Source organism: Gymnoscopelus microlampas (genome assembly GCF_963454915.1).
Source record: "Gymnoscopelus microlampas genome assembly, chromosome: 23".
Lineage (NCBI taxonomy): Eukaryota > Metazoa > Chordata > Actinopteri > Myctophiformes > Myctophidae > Gymnoscopelus > Gymnoscopelus microlampas.
This window is the reverse complement of record NC_139960.1, coordinates 19757629-19782192: the sequence shown is the minus strand read 5'-3', so window position 1 is coordinate 19782192 and position 24564 is coordinate 19757629. Positions and strand designations below refer to the sequence as shown.

Genomic DNA, 24564 nt, shown 5'->3' with positions numbered 1-24564 from the left:
TAACCTTTCTCCAGTGTACGTTGCAACCCTCCCTTATTTCAATGTGGTGGTCAAATTTGACTGGTCTGTTTTAACTGCTTTTATATTAACACAAGAAACATATATATCTTAAATTTATTCAACCAGTGGTTAACATGATGTATTTGGAAAAGAATAATGTAAAAACTAATTCAAAACGAAGACCATAATCAGTACATATTCTGTCTATGTCTGTCTGTCTTGTCAGTCACACACACACACAGACAGACAGAACCTGACATAACTTGGACATCGTCCAACCATTTGGTCTCAAACTTGGCGTGTGTGTCTCATATAACCCCAAGGTGTGCAGAGCCGAATGGCCGAATTCGGACAGACTGTATGCGCTGTATAACGTCTATAGTAACTTTCCTTTTTGAATCTTATGCTCTCTCCTTCAACATAGTACATTTCTTGTTATGAACAATCCAGCTTTCTCAGCCCCGCCTTGACGTCAAGCTCTGCAATTTGAGAACACTATTTTTTCTAAGTCCTAAGTATAGTGATTTTCATCTGATTGCCGGAAGACCAATCATGTTTTTCTCCACAATAGGCTTTTGAACCTTGTGACATTTTCCTTCAGGATTTTTTATAGTCTAATGGCTGAGACACGTCAGGTGAGACGCCACAGGTGTCTCGCCTCCGCTGCTTGCAAAGTGCTTCCGCACATTGTGTGGCCTTAATTGAGCAATTTGACCTGCTGTGGTACACAGAACAGAAGTCTAAAATGTTTGATATTGTATGATGTTTTTCTTTCTTTCTTTTTTTACGGTGGTGTGGCACTGAAGGGGCCAGCCGTCTAGAACTGTGTGTGTGAGTGAGTGAGTGAGTGAGTGAGTGAGTGAGTGAGTGAGTGAGTGAGTGATTCATTTCAGTCAAAATAGTGGTCACTTTTGACCGGGAAAAGTTAAGGTGTAACAAAGGTGAATAAAACACTCACATTTCAATAGTGGGGAGGAAATCATAACGTCTTGACTCGAGGTAATCGGATGAAAAATATATAATTATGATTTTGGAAAGTTGTAAACTTGAAGTAGGCTACCCTAACCTTAACCCTCTTGGGTGCATGCAAGGTGCAACATCCCGTTGCCTTCTCCAGGAGCATGAATCAAAGTAGAACATCCAGAAAGCTGAAAGGCTATATGTTGGCTTCAGAGAGAGTCCAGGTAGACTTGGAACAGCTCTATGATGAGAGGGTGAATGAAGGATTATCAAAAAGCTCTGTGGGTGACGCCTGATGATGGACATCATTGGAAGCTGTGAAATGCTCCTCAGGGCTTCTTCCAGGATGTCAACCTCTGTTGTATGTTTGCCGTTTAGCCAGAGGAGGAAGCCTTTCCAGGCAAGCCTCATCAACGCTTTATAGAGCGTTGCAGTTCCCGCCCACTTCCTGGTGCCGGAAGTAAATACTCGATGCATTTTTCCCATTGACTTTTACAAAGATATTTATATAAATTAATTTAAGCCTAGAATCAAGCTATCCAGGATCCTGGTGAATCATGACCATAAAACGTTTGATTCTGTGGAAAAAAAAATTGAAAAAAGCAAAACAAAGGGTATTTATTAAATATAGTATATCATATCATTAAATATAAAATTTAAAAAATCACAGAAAAAAAGGTTTTATGGTCATGATTCACCAGGATCCTGGATGGCTTGATTCTAGGCTTAAATTGATTGATATAAATATTTTTGGAAAAGTCAATGGGAAAAATGCATTGAGTATTTACTTCCGGCACCAGGAAGTGGCGGAACTGCGACGCTCTATAGACAAGCACGTGCTGCCGCTCTGTTGTCTACTTTCTGCCTTGTATGACATCAGCTATGCTGACCCTTCTAATTCCACAATAACACAAGACTCCACACAGAGGTCCCTCAACTGTAAACTGAACCCATTCTGTAAAAAAAAAAAAAAGTATTCCCCTTTTATTCCCCCTTTGTTTTTACCTCTGGGGGCACCACCTCCTTTTTTGTGTAGAAACAGGAACTCTGTTTGGCTCCTCCCGTTTCATAGTCCACTTCCTCCCTGGTGCTTCTGTGTTTATTCTTGCTAACAACAACACTACATGTTTAGAGCAGTGGTGCCTGCAGATAGATAGACGAGTGTTTTCCCACTGGGGGGCGCCAAAGATCACAAGGGGGGGGGGGGGAATAAGGTCTTGTCCCTTTAGAGGTGGTCCAAAATAAAATAAAGCATTTCTTTCCACCCACTTTAACATCCTATTTTGTTATATTGTTAAAAACGTTCAATTTTATTTTTCTTTTACTTATTAAGAAAATAGCATACGAGTACATGCGACTACTTCTTCCACCACTGAAATTGATATTGTATTTGGCCACAGACCCCCATCTGAAAACATTTTGTACCAGGGTAGGGTAAAATCTAAAGGTTTAACTTTGGCATGATGGGGGAAAAAATGGAGGGTCTCTAGCCATGGTTCACATGACGCTTGTATGACAGTCATGTTTCAGGGCTAGAGGGTCTCTGCATCTTGAAAATGCTCTGTGTAGAGCAGTGGCACTGGTTCCCAAACGTTTTATCTCGAGACCCAAAAGGGGAATTTGATGTATTCCCGGTACCCAAACTCTATGACCCAAACTAGTGAAAACAACAGATCTACAAGCTATTTTCACTAGGCTGCTCCTTAAAGGTTGCCCCCCCCCCACCCTCATATATGAAGTTATTTAAAAAAAAAATTGAAATTCTTGTTATCGCTGAACATTTTCAATTTTGCTTTTTTGTTTTTCATTGATCATTGATTGATTTACTCGCGACCCATAAAAACGTGTCCGCGGCCCACAAATGGGTCCCGACCCAGTGTTTGGGAAACACTGGCGTGTAGAGTATATTTTTCCTAGGAAAGGTTGCGTGACAACGAATTAGCCAATCATAGCGCGACGCGCCGGCCCTCCGGGCGATGGGATGGTAGATAGTAGTACGCAGTAGGGAATAGCCCTTGGGAATAGCCATAGATAGCAGCACGCGTCTGACAAAACCATAGCGTTATAATAAGCCTTGGTCCATAGCGTTAGAAGGAGTTCTCCTTAACGCCATGTTACTTTCGAGCCGTTGTCCCCGGTAGTGCAGCCTCTCGTCTGTAGTAAAAATAAAACATACACTTTTGCTAGTTACCAAAACAAAGACGGGTTTTAAAAATGTTGAAAGCCTACTTTCCTTAGTGGGAACACTCAAAGCCCCCCACCTCCCACCTCACGTCTAAAATACATTTTTTGGCCAGAAAAGAAAACATTTCACACGGAAGGGAAAAAATTGAGTTACTCCACTGCGCTCCCTACGGATCTGGTCAATGGAATTCTCTATTGACAAGATCTGTAGGGAGCGCAGTGGAATAACTAATTGTGTTTCTTCCATCCAGTGGATTATTTTACAAGTTGGTCAAAAAGTGTATTTTAGACGTGAGGTGGGGGGCTCCGAGTGTTCCCACCATGGAAAGTAGGCTTTCGACATCTTAAAACCGTCTTTGTTTTGGTGAGTAGCGAAAGAGTATTTTTTTATTTCTTACTATAGACGAGAGGCAGCGCTACCGGGGGTGTGAAAGTAACGGTATGGGGTGGACCAGAGCTAGCCTAGAGTTATAGCGGACAAAGCGCGCGCCGCTATTGGTCCATTCTGTTAGGTTCCGCCTCGTTTTGAAGCAGTTCACTTTGCTCAGTGTATAGCTGCGCACCAGCTCTCTGCTCTCCAGCTGAAGGAACGGCCTAAATCGCAACAATGATCAACTGGAAGGTAAATAATGGCTGAGTGAATTCAACATGGATTGACTGTTGAATGCATGCATCTAAAAACAAATGTAAGTATTCGTTTTGTTCGTTTCTTACCTGTCTTGTTGTCTTACTAGTGGAACGGTTGTACACTTCTCTCCTCTATGAAGGCCCAAATGAAGTTTGCATGAGAAAGTTTACACAGACAAAATTTAGTTCAATGATCATCTAAAGCAGTGGTGGAAAAAGTACTCACATTTTTTACTTAAGTAAGAGTATCAATAGGCTACTGCAATGTAGAAATACCAAAAAAAATGTTTTAAGTAAAAGTCCGGGATTCAAAATTTACTTGAGTAAAAGTACAAAAGTATTGGTTTCTAAATGTACCAAAAGTAGAAAGTAGCCTACTCAATACTCATTATACAGAATGTCCCATTTAACAAGTTTTCTAATGTATAGAAATCTTTTGAAAATAGCAGATATATAAGCTCACAATGGGTCTCATAGCATAGGCATTGTGAACTTGTAGATCGGCTATTTTCAAATGGCCGAAATGTATAGGGCTGAAGAAGTGGTTAATATATGGTTTGTAATAATACTCTAAATCTAAAACTAGTAACTAAAGATTTCGAATAATTGTACTGGGGAAAATGCTCCTCTCCATTTCTTCGGGCTGTGAATGGAAAACATAATTAGTGACAGAGGTATCTGTCTCTTCTCAGTACAGATATAGTTTCACAAACACAGGACATGATGTTATTACCCAAAGTGCCATGGACTCTGCATGGCAGAGGCATAGCCTCCCTGAGCCAAGCTTGTGCCTGACTGCATACCTGAATGGGACTAGGTGTTAAGGGTTTCATTGGGGTCGTCAGGTGGGCGGCCTCCTTCTTGGGTGTTGAATAGGCCTACGACACCTCCAGGTTCAACGGCAACAACTGGTGTCCCAGGTGTTCCCCCCTCTGCCTTATCCCCTTCTAGACCTCACTCCTCTTGATGTCGTCTTGGACGTCTTGGGCTTGATTTCGGAGCCCAGCTGTTGTCTCTCCTCCTGATCCAGAGCCACTGGCTTGCTCTTTAATTAGCAGCACTGGACAGGGCTTTGATGGCTTGACGTCTTCGCCTGGGCTCGGATTCTCATGTCCTTAAAGGAGAGATCCGGCCATTTTAAGTGTTATCTTTGATGTGTCGCTAATCACTCACCAACATAGAAAGGGCCGTTGAGTTATTCCAGAGAATCCCCTGTCGTCCAGTCTGACGACCCCCTCCATTGGCATAATGGGAGCCGTGTGTAAGAGTGAAATTCACCTATTTTAACAGATGCAAAGTCTGTTTTTTTCTCCTAGTACTCATCGTGGAGTCTGACGCCAGGTCTGACGCCACGCCAGCCTCTTGTTTTGGTAGCTTCTCCCCTTCACGGACAAACTGTCCTGAAGATGCAGGATGGGAGGAAAGCAGAGGCAGGGCGTTGACGACCCTCCGTCTACTCCCCAGCGAAGCTTCAGCACTTGATTGTGCCGCCAGGTGTAGCGACCTTGTATAAGGCTTGTCTTGCAGCCGACCAGAATGTGCTTCAAGCTGGCTGGAGATGGACAGAGGGCATGTAGACTTTGACTCTCATTTGAGGCTGTTTTATACTCATGAAACGAGTGTCTGTTTTCAGTGTCAGTTCTCCATTTGAAGATATGTTTATTCTTGTCGGTTTATGCTGTCAACTGACACATTTCTTGGAATAAAACTAGTCTTTGTTTGTGTGTTTTTAAATGGCCTGTGTATCAGGGTCAAGACTGAGTGAATTACATTCATTTTGTTAATTCTGGTGTAAGAATCTCTGCTCTCCACCTCTGTGGAGACTGCTTCCCAGCCAGTTTCTCACTGCAAACTGAGTGAGCTCTTTAATTTTGTGGCAATTGTGTGGGAAATTATTTTGGTGAATTTCCCATCGAAACAATAGTAAGCACTTGCATCAATTTACAACTTGGTGATTCCAAGTTGTAAGGCCTACCTTGTTTAAAGGGGCATGAAACCCATGGCCAGTGGTGGAAAAAGTTCTTACATTCTTTACTTAAGTACCAATATTGCAATATAAAAATACTCTGTTACAAGTAAAAGTCCAGAATTCTAAATTTACTTGAGTAAAAGTACAAAAGTATTGGCATCAAAATGTACTTAAAGTACCAAAAGTAAAAGTACTAAATATTTGAAAATAGCCTATGTATAAAATAGGTTTAAAGTGGTTAATGTAGGTTTCATTATATCATAGTTTATATCTGAAAAGTAACTAGTAACTAAAGTTTTCAAGTAAATGTAGTGGAGTAAAAGTACAATATTTGCCTCTGAGATGTAGTGGAGTAGAAGTAAAAGTATTGGAAATTGGAAATACTCAAGTAAAGTACAAATACCTCAAAATTGTACTTAAGTACAGTACTTAAGTAAATGTACTTAGTTACTTTCCACCTCTGCCCATGGCTGATATAATACTTTGTTTTCCAGTTTGGGTGGGTTTCAAAAACTACAACAGACAACATGGCACACTGCATAAGACTGACCTAAGCAGGTGTGCCCAGAGCCACAGTTGTCAACAGGTGACACATTGACACACATATAATCTAACACACTCATCATTCATTTGATTAGCTATTCACCATGCACTAACGGTCACACATCTGTGTCAGAAGCGTCCAATGCACGCCGAGGCTGGTTAGCAGTGCATGCTGGTTTTCTGGTAGTTTGTTTGACCCACGTTGGAGTGGTGGGCTCAATGAAAGAAAACTATGTGGAAAATGCCTGCCAAGTGGGATCAAACTACGGCACTTGTTTCCTTATTGGTTGACGCACGGACACTGTTCACCAATGTTGAACTCGCCCCCAGACCCCACTTTGGGAACCAATGGCCTAGTGTGACCTCAAAGTGTATGTACTGTGTGTATATAATGTAACGTGTGCGCGCGCGTGTGTGTGTGTGTGTGTGTGTGTGTGTGTGTGTGTGTGTGTGTGTGTGTGTGTGTGTGTGTGTGTGTGTGTGTGTGTGTGTGTGTGTGTGTGTGTGTGTGTGTGTGTGTGTGTGTGTGTGTGTCTTCATCTTTAGGCTCTGGACAATGTCCCCCTGCTCTTCTACATCCTGGCCCTGAAGGCACTGCTGCTGTGTCTGTGCTTCGCCGGGGCGAAGATCTACCAGAGCAAGAAAATAGAGGCGGCCTTGAAGAAAGAACAGGCTGAGAAGAAGCTACTGGCAGAGCAGACGCAAAAGCTCCTAGACGAGCTGCCTAATAAAAAGGAGGACTGATGAGGGAGGAGGAGAGGGAGGCGCACGGATAGAGGAGAGGAGCAAAGGAGGTGAGGAAGGAAAGGAGGTGCGATAGGCTCTATGCACAACAGCCATATTGGAAAGACGTTGGGCCTCTTCCTTACTTCATACAGTAGGTGTTACCAATGATACTAACGAAGGCTCTGTTCCATTCTGGTCAAACAAGAGTCAGGGTGAGGGTGCTGATATTGTACATGTTTGCTCACTGGAAACACTCTGCTACACCAGTGGGTCTCAAGTTGGGGTCCAGGGACCCTCATGGTTCCTTGAGAGGGTTCCAAATGGCCCTGTACGGGTGTATAACTCTGACAGTTATGGGGGTCCTTGAAATTAAAAAGTTTGAGAACCACTGTGCTACAGTAAATGGAACAGAGCATTAATCTGTCTGCCAGAATTGAGGAGGACACCCATGGAGTGCTGAGTCAGTGTTCGCGAGGGTCTCACAGCAGACGCATGCTCCAAATAACTCCACACTTTGCACAAAAATTGCTCTGAATTCTGGCTATAACAATAGTACAGTTTGTATAAAACTCCATTATTGCTCAAGCGTTTTGGTTACTAGGTGGCCCTAGCGCCGGAAGTGCTCTTACGCAATTTACGTCACAATATTGGAGAACAGATTCTACAAGCTAACAACGCAACTCGACTCTGGTGGTTCTGGCAACATATTTTGCCTAAATATGCTTCAGTTTACATATGTGTGTATAGCCCACACAAACCCCTCAGCTGCTTTTATTGATATTGTAGCGTTTTAGTGCCCCGAGCTGGAATCTAACCCCTTTTTCCACTTGCCCCCCCGCCCTCTCTTCTTCCTCCCCTTCTTCTTTCTATGGAAATAACGTTACGATGGGAACTATGCACCAAAACAAATTTCACCCACTTTTTTACTTCTGTAAACCTTTGATGTGACGATAAACCTGATTCTGATTCTTAGGTCGCATCAAAATTGGTAGTCTGTAGTTGTAATACAGACTAAACTATATAGTTTTGATAAACATGGTTATTGGCTGTTCATCCAAGTTATCTTTGTACAACTATTCTCACCAGTGGATTCTATTTTTCCAGGTATCTGTGGTCGTTTCCCTGAGGACTAAGACACCCCTCCAGAGAAGTTGTCTGAGGTTCCATGATGAATGTTTGCTACCTATCCAAGACTGTTGGTTGAATCACTTTTATTTTTGTGCGGTTTGAAAACATTTTTTACAAAAAAACACAGGGTTTGGGTGAGAAGTGCTTTTACAAGAACTGAATTTCTTGAAAGAACACGGGAGACTGCTCCTGAAAATAATTGATATTTTTTGTTTGCATAGATGTCTCACGCTAAGGTCAAGGGTTCAATAATGGCTTATCTGGTTATTTATAGTTTTTTTTTAAAGATATTTTTGGGGCTTTTTCTGCCTTTATTTGAGTGGAAAGTAGGCTGACAGGAAATGGGGAGAGAGATGGGGGGTGACACACAGCAAAGGCCGTCGGGATCGGGAGCCGAACCTGCGGCACGCGGTAAAATTAGATTACCAGCCTATGTGGTATGTGCCTGGACCGCTAGGCTAGCGGGCGCCCGGTTATTTATTGTTTTATAACAAATTATGTACTATGCAAATATATGGTATTTTTTTAGGCTCAAGTAATACAGTATCTTGCAAACAAGCTCACATGATGTTTTGTGTTGATCTATTTTAAATGGATATCTTACAATAACATTGTCACAAGTCATTGCTCTGCCCAACTAGCGGTTTCAACTAACTATGCTCATATTGTGGAAAAAGTGTGATTTGATTGCTTGACCTAGTTTAGAGAATGGAGGCCAGGAACAGAAAAATAACAAAGTCCAACTCTACAGCACAGAACAGGTATTCTATTCTGTCTGGTGGTACTCAAATTAAATGCAGTCAGTGAAACATGTAAAATCTCTCCTTTTTGAACAATGAGAAATAATTCTGTTCCAATTTAAACGGATTAGCTGTTGCGTTGGGATAGTTTGAGGACAAACGTGGTTCAGTTCTTGTTAATTTTAGTTTTTTACATTTCATTTTGTTATGTAATATTGTTATGGAAGACTACCGATTACAACTGGTACTTGTAAATAAAGGTGTTCTTGCACTCTTGGTAAGTGGTGACCTGTTTTTAAAATTTGACAGCACCATATACTAATGAATATATTCTTAATATACTATATTTTTTAAGTCTAATGTCACCATAATAATGAATATAGCAGTAAAAGAAAAGATCTACAAGCTGACAACCCAACATGTTAGCTTGTACATTGGCTATTTGTTGTATGACAAGGTATATAGGGCTTAAAGGGATATTTCACTTTCAAAAAAATGTTGGGTAATTTTAACGTCTACTCAGGCTTATGTGAGCCCCCCAGAAGGTTTTTAAGTTGCTTGATTCAGTATTTAGATATTTGATATTCATTTTATCAGACACGCCCCCTTCCTAATACAAACCCATTATAATTTCAAACTCCATTTTAACCATGTTAGATTCATCGGAAACACCTGTCCTTGGTTCTGGTGACTGATATTGTCCAAAGAAAGGTATATCTGAAATTGTGTGTGTCTGATGGGCTAATGGGGTTGAGGAGCACCTTCAGCCACAGACTCATAGTCCCTCGGAACATGACTGAGTGACTCAATCAGTCCTTTGTGCCAGTAGCATTAAGCTACATAACTCATACGTTCTGTCCTTGGATTAATGACTCCTGCACTCACTCTGGCACGTTTGCTCATGGACTGCTGGGATGTACACTAGTATAATCAGAGGACTGCTTAGGTTACCTGCTGTAAAGATTTCACCAATGTTAGACTGCATGTTGCTATTTATATTCACTGTATTTATCCATTTTCCCACCGTGTAGCTGACTGACAGTGTACATGTATCAGCCTCACATCACATCCATTGTCGATGGTCTGTATGGATGGATGATATACTGTATACTGTATGCCCATATTACTGGTTATATATTGTACATTATACGTACTGTATGCTTATATTTATATCTGTAAATAGTTCATACATTATTCTAACCTGTGTGTGTGTGTGTGTGTGTGTGTGTGAGAGAGAGAGAGAGAGAGAGAGAGAGATATTATGGGACTTTCCTCTTACTAACAGGAAATATTCCTCAAACTATCTGTCAGTTGGCCAGAACACACACTGACAAATAGACAGACAGACAGATAAGACAACATGACAGATGACAGGAAGGCAGGCAGACAGACAGACAGACAGGTATACACGCATGCATGCACGCGCGCACAGGTCATATGACAACAATGAAATTTAACTTACACCATGCAGGCTATTGTTCCTTTCTAACAATAGTGCTGCGTATACATTATAGCCCTATGTTGGCGTAGTAGACCACTGATCTGTGAGGACCCTATGGTTTCCTACTGCACTTTGTGCTCCAGCTGTGCTGCAGTACATTACTAAACCCTTGCAGAGTCAGGGGAGCGGAGAAGATCATTGAAGTCTCACTACCCCTCTATTCAGGACGTCAACTAGAGCCGATGCCTCGGCACTGAAGGACCCCTCACAAACCCTTTGATCCTCTGCCATCAGAGGTTCTGGAGTGTCAGAGCAAGTACTTCAAGAAAGACTGCTAAGAGGTCACAGGTTTGATTCCCAGTTGGTTCATGTTATCCATGATATTTAAAGAATCTTGACAAATTTTGAATTTATTTGTTTAAGTTTTAAATACAAATCTTTCTTATGGGAGCCCTTATAGGCACTACATTTCAGATTGGGGTATGCGGCCAAATTCATATGAATTTGGCGGGTCCTTGACATGAAAATGTTTGAGAAGCACTGTAATGTTTGAAGGGGCAGCCTGGCAGCCATAGCAGCCGCATGACAAGCAGACGGTATCAGGTTCAACTCCCACCCTCGCCAGGGTTAAAAACGTTATATTTGAAATCCGAACGTTTATGTAGGGTCAGAAATGGAGAAAGTGCAAAGACCAGGTTGAAGTTCATCCTTGACGGTCATGAGAGATCCAGACTGCATTCGCGGTTTGTTTACATTCGACCGCATGTACTAGTAATTAGGCCTGTCAAAAAAAATCGATTCATGAATAAATCGCGATTCTTAATGCCACGATTTTAAAAATCGAATCAAAATATTAAAATCAATTTTTTTATTAAAATAAAAAAATGAAAAAAAATAAAATAATCTTTTTTTTTTCTTTCTTATAAGTTAGTACCTTTTTCACTGGCACTTTGTCTGAAATCAATGTCAGAAAGACTGACTGACATGATCTGGCTGCCTTGAAGTGTATGATTCAACTTTTCATGGTTTATATTATATTAAAATGTTCTAGTATAATTAAAGCAAAGTGATTTGGGGTAGAAAATCGCAATAAATCGCAGAATCGAATATCAATTAATCGCAGAATCGCAATTTTAATCGAATCGGCACCCTAGAAAATCGCAATAAATCGCAGAATCGAATCGAATATCAATTAATCGCAGAATCGCAATTTTAATCGAATCGGCACCCTAGGAATCGATTTTGAATCGAATCGTGAGGTAAGTGAATCGTGACACCCCTACTAGTAATTAGTATAATAATAATAATAATAATAATAATAATAATAATAATAATAATAATTATTATTATTATTATTATTATTATTATTACTAATTACTACTACTAATAATAATAATTATTATTACAAGGAGTGGAGCAGTCCAAATGCCTAAACATCTTCCTCCGGAATGCTTAAAAGCTATCTCTGTACCTGTATTGGACACTTTTAAGACGCAATGCGACGCGTTGTGAGCTTGTAGATCGGCTATTTTCTTTTTTTTTTTACTTATAATTTTTATCCCACGATTTTGTAACCCACATTTTTTTCACCCAGTGCCAATTGCCTATGTAATCCTGGGCACTACCTACCCTCTGCCAGCCTAGGGAGAGCCCAAGCTGAAGCTCATGCCTCCTTCAATGCATGAGGAGCAAGCAGGCCGCTTCTTATCACCCGACAGGGGGGAGTTTCCCTGGTTGGACATAGCGCGTGGAAGGAACACGTTATTCCAACCAGTTCCCTTCTCCTCCATCAGGCGCCCCGGCTGACCAGGGGGAGGCAGTATAGTGACCAGGATTACTACATGTTTTTGTGAGGGTATTAACTACCCTAGGAGACACGGGGAGAACATGCAAACTCCACACAGAGTAGGCTATTTTCAAATAAAATCTTGCGAGGAAATTATAAAGCAGATCTGGCAACCCTGCCCCCATGTTCCTCTTTCCAGGACCACGCCCCACTCGCGACACCGACGCCTCTCATTGGATAGATGCCGCACACACACAGCCCCACACATCAACAGACGCGCGCACTTACACTACAAATACTCACACACAGAAGTAGAACGAAGGAATCACACAACAACGTTCAATTTTAATTTGGACTTTTTTCATCAATATGGCGGCCGCGGATACAGGTCGCCCCAAGGAACCGCAGCGGCCGCTGAGGTATCTCGGTTTCGGCCATATGTATGGCCAAAGCATCTCGCAGCGGCCAGCGCGACCTCTTCCTGGACCCCCAGATGGGACGAGAGGAACAACAACAACAAAGATGACCGCCGCCGTTCCCGAGAAGAAGCCGTCATGGAGGAAAGTGCACTCCTTCACCGGAGTCATCCCGCGCTCCAGACACGGCCACCGGGCCGTGGCGATCCGCGAGCTGATCATTGTGTTCGGGGGCGGCAACGAAGGCATAGCCAAGGACCTGCATGTGTACAACACTGGTGAGCTAATGCTGCTAATGCTAACCCTACAATACAATCAGTGTTGCCAGGCTCTGAGAGAGAAACAAACAAGCAACCAGGTCTATGAAAACAAGCCCTAAAGAAGCGAGCCCTTCGCCCCGTAAACATTTGTTTGAAAATAGCCGATCTACAAGCAATCGCGACGCGCTGTGAGCTTGTAGATAGCTATTTAAAGAAGACATTTTGAAAAAAGTGTAATAGTTCATTTTTGAAACATTTTAACAACACACATCTGGTATGGGGGTCCCTGGTGTAAAATGTTTTCAGATGGGGGTCCGCAGACAAATATTCATTTGGGGGTCCTTGACTTGTAAATGAAACACTGGTTTAAACAACATTAGGAAAAAAGCTCAAATTAGCAACTAACTACACTTACCCCAAAAAACGTAACCTGCAACCACCAATATAAACAAGCAACTTTACATAAAAACTAGCCCAAAGTAGCTTATAATAAGCGGACATGGCAACACTGGACTGGGTCTGGACGCTAACAGAGTTGCTAACTCCTGATAGCTAGCTAAAATGGTCTGTTATTTTGATTGCATCAAATGCATATTATTGCCTTGCAATGTTCTTACAATTGTATTACAGCAATGTTACCATGCTCTCTAGCTAGACTTGGTTATTTTAAATTTGGCAAAACTACTGGCATGTATTTGTTGACAAAACGGTAGCTTTATGATATCATATACTGATTGGAAGAACACAGTTGTAAACTTGTGCATTGGGGTGTCTGTGTCCAAACCATAGACTGTATAAATGGTCCAAACCTTTTCGGGCAGACTGCATCTCCTGTCTAAACTTCACATTTGAACCATTACAAAGTCACATGCAGATGCATCGCATTATATTTTATTAACTACAGTGCAATGTCGATAGTCTTTTGTTGGCAGTGTAGCCAAATGCAAGTCACTTCACTTGCCTGTGTTGTGAAGTAAACAAAACAAAACATTTAAGCCCCTTTTGAGGCCTTTTCATGCACTGCATTGATATTATATTTACGGTCCAATACATTTTATCTTTTTTCAAATGGCAGTGTAGCCAAATGTGCCCAGGTGTGGAAAAAGTCTCCAGACTCTCCACAAAGAAAAAGCCTCTCTTTCACATCAAGAGAATGAAACAACAGAAGGAACAAGTAGTTAGAAATGACAAATTCTACTGAGAAATGAATAGCAGAGAAATCACATCTGCCCAGGTTAATTCATTTCAAAACACTCACAAACCTCAATGCATCAATTTCACATGAATATACTGGGCTATGAATAACACATTTGTGGAAGGAAGCTGCGGGCCATGTAAAATCTGTCCGTGTACCATGATTGGTCCCCTGGCTGGACTTTGGACATATCTGATCTATGGTGAATGTGAATGACATTCTATCTTTCTTTCTATCTATCGATCCAGTTTCCAGACAGTGGTTTCTCCCTGCGGTTAGAGGGGACATCCCCCCTGGCTGTGCCGCCCATGGGTTTGTGTGTGACGGCACTCGCATTCTGGTCTTTGGGGGCATGCTGGAGTTTGGCAAATACAGCAACAGTCTCTACGAGCTGCAGGTGACGTTTTATTTGTGATGATACATACATAGCGTCATTGTCGTGTTGGGGGTTTTGAAATGTATGACATTGTCTCTCCTTGTTCCGTGTCACATCATAGGCTAGTCGCTGGCTTTGGAAAAAGCTGAAACCAAAACCACCGAGATATGCCTTACCTCCTTGCCCTCGCATTGGGCACAGCTTCACCCTCGTTGGGAACAAGTGCTATCTGTTTGGAGGCCTTTCCAATGACAGCGAGGACCCCAATGGCAACATACCACGGTATTTATTTTACATAATAAAATCAGTGCTCAGTTCATCATAATTGCATAACATGTCCAGAATAGGCTCTGTGCATAACTATAGGCATACCCATTTCCTGTTCCTGTTTCATTTCCCCATAGCTTCATTTGAGTGGCTCGGCAGCAGGAACGGGAAACGCAGAAATGCATCATTAAGTGTTTCCCATTCAAATCTGCTGCCAAGCCAATCATACAATGTCATGGAACACTGAACCTGAACAGGAAACGGGTGTGCCACCTTCTGGAAGCTGGGACTACATTACATTACATTACATTACATTACAGTCATTTAGCAGACGCTTTTATCCAAAGCGACTTAAGTTCATTCAACATAGGTAGGGAACAAACGAATCACTAGAAGTCTTGAGTGCATTCTCCTCTAAAACAAGCAACTAACTTAGAGCATACCTAGCGCTAAGGTAAAAGTGCAATATATCAGCTACCTACTTTCATGAACAGATGAGACAAATAGGAAAATCAAATGAGCAAGAGCTAAAACAAGCTCGGACTACAGTTATGCACAGAGACGATTAACGGCCGTTCACACCGAGCACTATAACAAGTGGATGGCACAGTCCACACCACAACTATGAGAAATACAATGGTGAACAATATAGTTAACGTTATAGTTATTGTGCTTGGTGTGAAACTGTGAATTAGTGTTTATTTTGACAGCAAATTTTGATTCAGTTTTAGTCATAGTCTTTTGCATGAAATTCCATTTAGTTTTAGTCACATTTTAGTCATCTGAAATGTTTTACTGTCCTAAGATTGTAGTCGACTATAATCTGTTTTGGCGGTGCCTTGATGGCTTCGTAATGGCTGATGTTACACTTGGTTGCATGCTGAAAATAGAAGATCTACAAGCTCACAACGCGTCGCGAGCGTGTAGATCTGCTATTTTCAGAGCGCAACCAAGCATAAAATGACGTGTCTTTTAGGATCTCTTCTCCACTAGTCCCTCACTAACATTTTAGTCTAGTTTTTATTTGTTGACGAAATTGTCAATATATTTAGTCTCAAATATCTCGTTTTTGTTCAGTTTTCGTCAGTGAAAAAAAGTACGGTAGTCGACGAACATTTTTCGTCATAGTTTTAGTTGACAAAATCAACACTGCTGTGAATGACCCTTTAGTCACAATGCTGTCATTGAGCTCAGTTGTCTCCTTTTCTCAGTTACATGGATGATTTCTATGAGCTGGAGCTGCAGTCATTGTCAGGGGCAAGAGGCTGGAGCATTCCAGAGACGAAGGGCAGTGGTCCGTCAGCGCGGGAGTCCCACACCTCGGTGGCCGTCACAGGACCGGGCTCCCCCAAACTCTACATATTTGGAGGAATGCAAGGCCACCGCTTAGATGACCTCTGGCAGCTTGATCTTGGTACCTCTTCTTTTCTAGTGCCTGATATATACTTAGTTGTATGTCAGCGATGAAATAGCCAATCTACACGCTCACAACATGTCGCATTGCGGCTTGTTGTGAACTTGTAGATCTGCTATTTTCGGCAAGCGACACCGGCGTGCAGCTAATATAAACCTACCAATAACATCGCAATGACATGTTAGCTTAGCAATAACACATCGTTGTCAAAAACTGTAACCATATTATTATCTCTTGTACCACTAATTTCATTATATTCCTCCCATCTCTCCATCCAGACACCATGGTGTGGTCCATACCCAAAATGAAGGGGATTCCTCCACAACCCAGAAGCATTCACTCAGCCAATGTCATTGGAAACAGGTAATGAATTCTTGTGTGTGTATATAGTAGTATACACACACACACACACACGTCCCGAATATAGCCGATCTACAAGCTCATAGCACTTCTAACTGTGCGAATAACTGTTGAATGCTTGAACTAGAACTGGCCATATATTATTGTAACAAAATATTGTTTTTGTGATGACACTTTTAAATTCTTCGTCCAACACATGGATTACAGTTTTTCTTTTTACAGTAATTGAACAGAGAACCATTTCATTAGTTCAAATTATGATTACAGTAAGAAATGTTATACTGTACCGGCACCCCTGATGCATATCCCTCTGTGAACAGGATGTATGTTTTTGGAGGATGGATTCCTGCTCCAGGGACACACAAACCCAGCTCCTCAGGAGAAGACTGGATTTGCACCAACTCGTTATGGGTGCTCAATTTAAGTCAGTACTTTTCAAAGCATTTTCAAAGCATTTTTATATGCTCATTAAAACATTATCCAACTGCTGAGGTGACAATATCGTGAATTTGCTCTCATCTTCTCCGTTTATATAGACACTATGACTTGGCAGAGTTTGGGCCCAGAGCAGCAGAGTCAGGAGGAAGTCCAGTCCCAGCTGCAGAACCAAGGGCCACAGGGAGATGATCCTTACCTTGCATGGCCCAAAGCCCGGGCAGGTCACTGCACCGCTGCCATAGGATCCAGGCTCTATGTCTGGAGTGGCCGTGATGGCTACCGCAAGAGTTGGAATTATCAGGTCTGCTGCAAGGACCTCTGGTACCTGGAAACGGGTGAGACTGGGACAGAATTAGTTATTACTGAGTTGTTTTTTGTATATGCCTCAGCAATCCCACGTTCACTCTCCTGACCCCAGGCCCCAGTGTCTTGTAAATGAGTAAATGTGTATTATATGTATCGATTATTTTCTTAAGGATTATTCTGTTGATTACGTTTTTGATTCATCGAATAATCGAGAAGTGAAAATAAATAAATATATGTATTTTTTTTTATATCAACAAATGGATTAACCCCGCCCTATGTTATACTTCGTTGCACAACGGTGTCCTGTAAACATTTTGAAAATAGTGTGTTGTAAGCTTGTAGATCTGTTTTTGAAGTTTCTGGAAATTTGAAAAGATTCCTCCCTATAATGATGTACCCAATAGGGATAGATTATTAATTGATTATTTTATTGAATTATTATATCATGATTGATTAAATTGATTACTTCGATTAACTGTTGCACCCCTAATTATATTTGATCAGATCGTCCTGCTATCCCAGAGGCAGTGTTACTCGTGAAGTCCACAGACAGCATGCTCCATGTCGCCTGGCGCCCGCTGCTGGCAGCAGAGCGCTATCTCCTTCAGATCCAGCCTGTGCCCAGTTCGGACCCAGCTGCTACACCTGACACAAAACACTCAGCAGGTATCAGTAAGCAGGACGATTATTGAAATGAAATTTGAAAAGTCCCCTTTACCACATTTCAGTATTTGTATGCTTTGCTGCCTTCAGGTGTCCAGCCATCTCTACCTGCAAGTGAAGCCACTACTAAGGAAGATGAGAAGTCATCAAAACGCGTAGCATTGGTAATGTGTAGCCTGCTGAGCGAGAAAAATGCAGGCTGTTTTCTTGACGTTTACACTAGGCAGAGATGCGAAGACTCATAGGAGAACACACAGCTGGTATCAATAGGGCAGAAAATGAGTATTGAAACGGCTTCAAATATTCAGATGTGTAATGTTGTTATACACATACATACATACACACACTGTTGTCCGCATTTAGTAGCCCCGCTTCCCTCACAGTTATGCATTCAGCTCTCCTCACTCAAATCGCCTCACACCTGACAATAGCTGTCAACGTGTTATATTTTGCGGTTGTTAACTTGTTCTGTGCTGCTTTGTGGACGTTTTTGTAAAAGAAAAAAAAAGAAGAACATCACACTTTGGCAGAGAAATTGGTGTGGAATTAATTGCATGTGAACACACACACACGGATCCACTCCCCCACAATTAACCTGATAATTTCCTATACATTTCACAGACTACGTTCATATTAATGTACTGTATACAATTAATATTAATATACAATTATGTTCAGCAAACATTAAGTAATTTATTCAGGCAAGTTTGGTAAAGTTTTAATGACTTTGGAGAAAACCTTTGGAGAATGTACTTTATGATATTTGGCAGAAGCTGTGAATAGTCAATGACATATATTGATGCTGGTTTGTTTTGATGTGATTCATGACATTATGAACTGGACATTCATATATGATTTCTTACCCTTTGACCACTGTATACACATTTCTTCACATATTCTTTGTCCATTTCAGGGTGTGTCTTCAGAACGTCAGGAGAATGCCATGAGGATTTCAGATCGTTCAGGGGACGCTCATTCAGAGGCAAAGGCAACCAATGAGAGACGGGCCAAGGGAGGCACAAACGTGGAGCAACAGAGAGAGACTTCCCAGACATCGGCAGAAGACGCCGGCAGCAGAGCTCAGAATAAGTCGGGTAATAATACTCCTAGCTTACATGTTAATATAAAACATAATGTGGCATGTTGGGAATTCCCAAATTGTATGGTGTAATGAATTTTTATTTGCATTTTTATAGAAAAAGAGCCTGCTACAACTGATGCCCCAATAAAGTCCAACTCAGGTGCAAATCAGGTGAGACAATTGTGAAAATGTACAGCATGCTGCATTTGTTTATGGTGGGAGGTCAGATGTGGGAAACGTACCGACCTCCCATGTGTACAAGCTAAACATGGACAAGTGTGGGCTTTGTAGTTTCATGCAAACACAAGCAACACGTTTATCTGCAAAGTTTCATGCTGATTGATCCAACGGTGCCGGAGCTTAGCTGTTCACAGACACATGGACAAATAGCGGACACATGGGTTGTTGTTGTTCCTATTTGTGTTTGTTCTCTTATTACGTTATATGCTTTTATTATTGCTTCGTGAATAGACTACGGTCTATATGTTGCTCTTGTCTCTTGGAAAGCGCTTTGGGTCAACTGCTGTTGTTTTTAAATGTGCTATATAAATACATTTGACTTGACGGACGGACAGGAGATAAAAAATCAACAACTTTTAAAAAAACGCATACAATCTTGTAAATCTTGCAAGATTTACAAGCTTTTGAGAAAACTCGTCTGAACTCCTGACTAGTGACTCAGACTGACTCTGATCTAAAGGGCTGTTTAATTGAATTTTTCTAAAAGGAGATCGGGGATCCTGAGTTCTGACTTAAAGATCAAATGCAGTGATATTATTCACCCTTTCACAAAGAACCTGTTGTAAAGTGACGGAGGCAGAAAATAATCAATTGCCAATTACATTCCCTCCAGGTTCCAGAAAAGCCTGACGACACGGTGTGGTTTGATTGCGGGGCATTCAAAACCCTCTTTTCTGAGGTCACATGCTATTATCTTCCACCTGAGAATGACCAGATGAATGCCAATGGACGGCCCACAAACACTAAAGAGGTAAAGCCCTCACGGTTACTGACATTGTATGCTTTCTACACTCACTGCTAGAACCAGGTCTCTTTAAAGCTCATGCTCAGCCTCGGCCCTTAAGATCTATAATTCACCCACATTCTCTCTAACCTCGCCCTACTCATCAGCCCTCAGTCCACAAGAAGCTGCCGGGGCCTCTGGACTATGAAGGAAGGGAAAAGCAGCAGCTGGCCCCAGGGCAGGCCTACAAGTTCAGGGTGTCAGGCGTCAATTCTTTTGGCCAGGGAGACTTCAGTCCTACCAGTGAGTTCAAGGTGTGCAAAGCTGGCTTTCCCGGAGCGCCCTCTGCTGTCAAAATTACCAAGGTGAATGAAGCTCACACTCTCTTCACGTGAGATGTGAAGAGAATGTTTCAATGTCCCTGCATGTCATGCATTTCTCTGTCTGTACCTTATCACTGGATTGTGTGTGACAGTGTTGATTTTGACAGAACTTTTTGATTTAGTTTTAGTCATAGTCTTTTGAATAACATTCCATTTAGTTTTAGTCATATTTTTGTCATCTGAAATGTTTTACTGTTAGTCTAGTTTTAGTCGACTAAATATCATAAGATTATAGTCGACTAAATCTACAGTTGATTTAGTCGACTAAAATGTATTTTGGCGGTGCCTTGATGGCGTCGTAATGGATGATTTTACACTTGGTTGCATGCTGAAAATAGCCGATCTACAAGCTCACAACGCGTCGCGCTGTGACTCGTTGTGAGCTTGTAGATCTGCTATTTTCAGAGCGTAACACCGAAGCGTCTTTTAGTTCTACTGGATCTCTTCTCCACTCGTCCCTCACTAACATTTTAGTCTAGTTTTTATTTGTCAACATATTTAGTCTTAGTTTTAGTCATCATAGCTTTGTTTTGTTTTTTATTAAGTTTTTGTCAGTGGAAAAAGGTAGTCGACCAACATTTTTCGGCATAGTTTTAGTCGACGAAATCAACACTGGTGTGTGACTCATCTCAGGCTGGGCTTTCAATGACAACTAATTGTGAAAAATGCCAATGATGATATGAATAATAGACAACATTACCTCTCTAGTTTACTTATTTCTCGTTCCCTCTGCGTCCTCCTCCCACCGCAGGCTAGTGATTCTGTTCACATCGCATGGGAGGCACCGTCATCTCCCTCGGGCAGGATTCTGGAGTACTCCATGTATCTGGCCGTCAGGAGCCGCTCTAGAAGCTCAGATGGGCAGATGGCCTTCATCCGGATCTACCGCGGAACCAAGACCTCCTGCACGGTTTATAACACGCACCTGGACAACGCACACATCGACTACTCCGCTCCTAACCGGCCAGCTGTTGTCTTCCGCATCGCTGCAAAGAACGAGCAAGGCTACGGCCCTGCAACGCAGATCCGCTGGATTCAACAAGGTACTCTTTTATTTCAGCAGGTATTGTGATACTTTTAATGGACGACTTTGATGAGTACTGTCGTTTCATTATGAAAAATGGAAAACACGCCTGGATGGCACATTTTATGTGGCCTGGTGGACTTTATGCATCTCCTAGACGGCATACTTTGAGAAGTTTCCGGTGAGATTTTTCACGTTCTCCACTTGAGATTTAAAATAATCAGAGTCGCCCTTTAAGCAGCCGCTGTAATGTATAATCTGCTGGAATATTTAACATGCTTTGTCACCGTGCAGTTCTGGGGTTGTAAAATAACTTGGTGTCAATGCATTTAAATCACATGACATCAATTTGCTACCATGTGTAATGTGGTCTTGAACTGTGCGTGCCTTCCATCAGATACTAGTAAACTGCGAGCATCTGCATCCAGGGCCGACAGTCACACTGAGGGTGATCCAGATGCTGCTGACAGGTAACATAATCATGCCTCCTCATATATGATTTTTTTGTGTATATTAACCCATTAAGACCTGAAGCCGATTCTACAAATGTCTTCTAAATCCCAACAGTATTCTGAAAAACGTATGTTTCTATATCAGTGGTGCTCAAACTTTTTCATGTCAAGGACCCTCAAAATTATTATGTATTTGGCCTCCGACCCCCATCTCCAAATGAAAGAATAGAGTTAAATTTTTTCACTTTAAACAATATATATTCACACATTTTCACGATTTAAAAAAAATAGCAGACCTACAAGCTTATAGCCTGGCACTCTGTGCCGCGCTATAAGCTTGTAGATCTGCTATTTTTGAATAGCCAAAGTGTAAAATAATCCTTTTTAGCTCAAATGAAAAAGTGACACAGATGCGTTCCAGGTCTTAACTCATTCTCTGCCAGACTTATTTCTGCCTGTGTTTGCCCACTGTCAGCGATTTAGTGTTTTTTATAACTTCTTCTCAAATGTATAAATTCTCAAATGTTTTTTTTCCATTATGATCGCAAGTGCAATCGTTTCTAAACACACAGGCGAGTCGTGCACACCGCTCAGACAACAAACATTCCGATCGGGCGGAGTCTCTCTCCTCCAGCCCAGTGTAAAAACCCCATGTATCGCCATGTAAAGGGTCGAATCACTTACTCTTTTCACCTCGCCACAGACCTCGCTAAATCTCTTATGATCACGTGTTCAACTGTTTGTAGACACACAGGGTAGTTGTGTGAGTGGCCCAGAGAAGACATTTTCAATCGGCGACATTCCATTTTGCAGCAGTAGCAGTTTCAAAACAGCGTCGCTAAACAGCATTCCCCGGCGGAGAAATGCAAAGCCGAGAAAAGGCCGTTTTAGAGGCGGACCTAAACAGCAAGCGGACGGAACCGAAAATCTTCGATTTGACGTATTTCCGTATCCGGGTGTGCTACAATGAAATGTGTCAGTGCGAGAGATGAAGGACGGTGAGATCTTGTTTTAAAAAATGATTTTGCAAAATTTCGTTTTTTACGTCAGAGGCAGGTTTGGTAATTGGGAAAAAATACGTTTTTTACGTTAGTGGCAGCGAATGAGTTAATGGGTTAAAATATTTAAAGGTGTAATATTCTTAATTGTAATTATTTTTGTTTTGATTCTTCCCTTGCAGCTCGAGTTGAAGCATCATCAGGTATGGAAGAAAGACAATACAAGATGTGCACTCAGGATGTTGACTGTGTCATTACACAGTTAACCCACGACACTAAAAAAAGATACAATTTGATACAACTTGCTAAATATTTTTTTAACTTATTTTTGATATGTGTATATTTATTTATTCTTTATTTGGATCGCAATTTGCTTCCACAAAGTGGTCGCTAGTTTTTCTGGGGTCCAAACAAAAACGACAGCAATAACAATACATTAAGATCAATGTAACAGTGAAACGGTGAAATGAAACTGTGAAATGTCTCTACATCTAAAATGGTAAAGTTACCTGGAATGAGAAGTTGTATAAATAGAATAAAAATAATCAAAGGTTCTGAAACAGCCAAAAAATTATAACATCTACATAATATGTAGATGACAAAAAAACGAATCTCATTTTTTGTTTTAGTAACAGAATATACTAGACAAATCTACTTTTGGTCTATTTGATTATGAGGAGCATATTCTAATCAGAAGCTCTATCTCCTCATACAAATTATTCATGGTCACCAGTTGACCAGTTCTCACTATTAAATACCCATGACAAGTACTAGTTTTTCACAAAATAAATGTGGTGTATGTATTGTTCCAAAATCAAAATAACAGAATTGAAGTATTTGGAAAAGCCGAACTTGACCAAGTAAGTTGGCAGTACTCCACATGACAAAACAAGTGATGGAACAACATCAATCATAAAAGAAGATTTACTTGAAATTGCAGTGCCCTTTCCCATCATGGAAGTGCAGTGGCATTAGCAATAACATTCCTACTACCAGATACAACACATGTTAAGTACTAATTAGTTAATTCTCACCCATTTGGTCATTCTCTCCACTAAAATGGTAAATGGTGCATTTATATAGTGCCTTTATCCAAAGCACTTTACAATGTGCATTACACTGCATTGACCCATCGACCGGCAACGGAGGAAACCATGCAAGGCACCAACCTACTCATTGGGAGCAGTTAGGGGTGAAGTGTCTTGCCCAAAAACACCAGCCTTACTCATCTGCGAAGAGAAAAGAGTTCTATGCATTAACCCATCAACAGTTTTTTGAAAAAAATCTTTAAAAAAAATTCAAGATTTTTCAAAAATAGCAGATCTACAAGCTCATAGCGCGGCACTCGGTGCCGCGCTATGAGCTTGTATATCTGCTATTTTTGAATAGCCAAAGAAATCTAAAGTGACACAGATGCGTTCCAGGTATTAATGGGTTAATGCGCAGAACATGCAGCCTACATAACTACGTTGGCATATTTCACAACGTATGGTAGATCTAAATAATTTAGTAAATTTCAAATAAAAGTTGATCTAAGCAACTCACTCGTAGAACACTGCAAGGTATTTTTGGTTCTGTGAAAAACTGGCACTGAAAAATACTTGCTGTGTTCTGCCAGAAGCAACTCTTCATTCAAGCAAGAGCTAAGATTGAAAACCCATAACATTTGATCTTATGCAATAAGAATACCGTTGACATCATGACATATTGGTTTTGAATCGGCCTAACTGCAATCTTAAACATGGTTCCATCCAGGTTATCTATACCTGTAGAGGTCATCTGAAAAGAGAGCAACATCTGATTGTCTGTTTATTGGTTATCCTTATCAAATGCAAACCGAAAGGGTCATGTTTTATGCCTCAA

At 41.3% G+C, this 24564-nt stretch overlaps 1 protein-coding gene across 2 annotated transcripts; it reads left to right on the top strand.

The window, feature by feature from the left end:
• The first annotated feature begins 12375 nt into the window (after positions 1-12375).
• Positions 12376-23956, top strand: hcfc2 (host cell factor C2). 2 transcript variants are annotated; one of them, XM_084049455.1, is made up of 16 exons: positions 12376-12798; positions 14224-14372; positions 14473-14633; positions 15830-16032; positions 16311-16395; positions 16713-16816; positions 16929-17165; positions 17641-17802; positions 17890-17963; positions 18713-18893; positions 18996-19051; positions 19734-19871; positions 20012-20209; positions 20979-21270; positions 21649-21721; positions 22884-23956. In XM_084049455.1, the coding sequence occupies exons 1-16, from the start codon at positions 12474-12476 to the stop codon at positions 22891-22893; spliced, it is 2448 nt and encodes an 815-aa protein (XP_083905581.1). In that variant the 5' UTR covers positions 12376-12473; the 3' UTR covers positions 22894-23956. The 2 variants fall into 2 exon arrangements, with proteins under 2 accessions (XP_083905581.1, XP_083905580.1); XM_084049454.1 differs by having other exon boundaries at positions 17641-17808.
• The last annotated feature ends 608 nt before the right edge of the window (positions 23957-24564 follow it).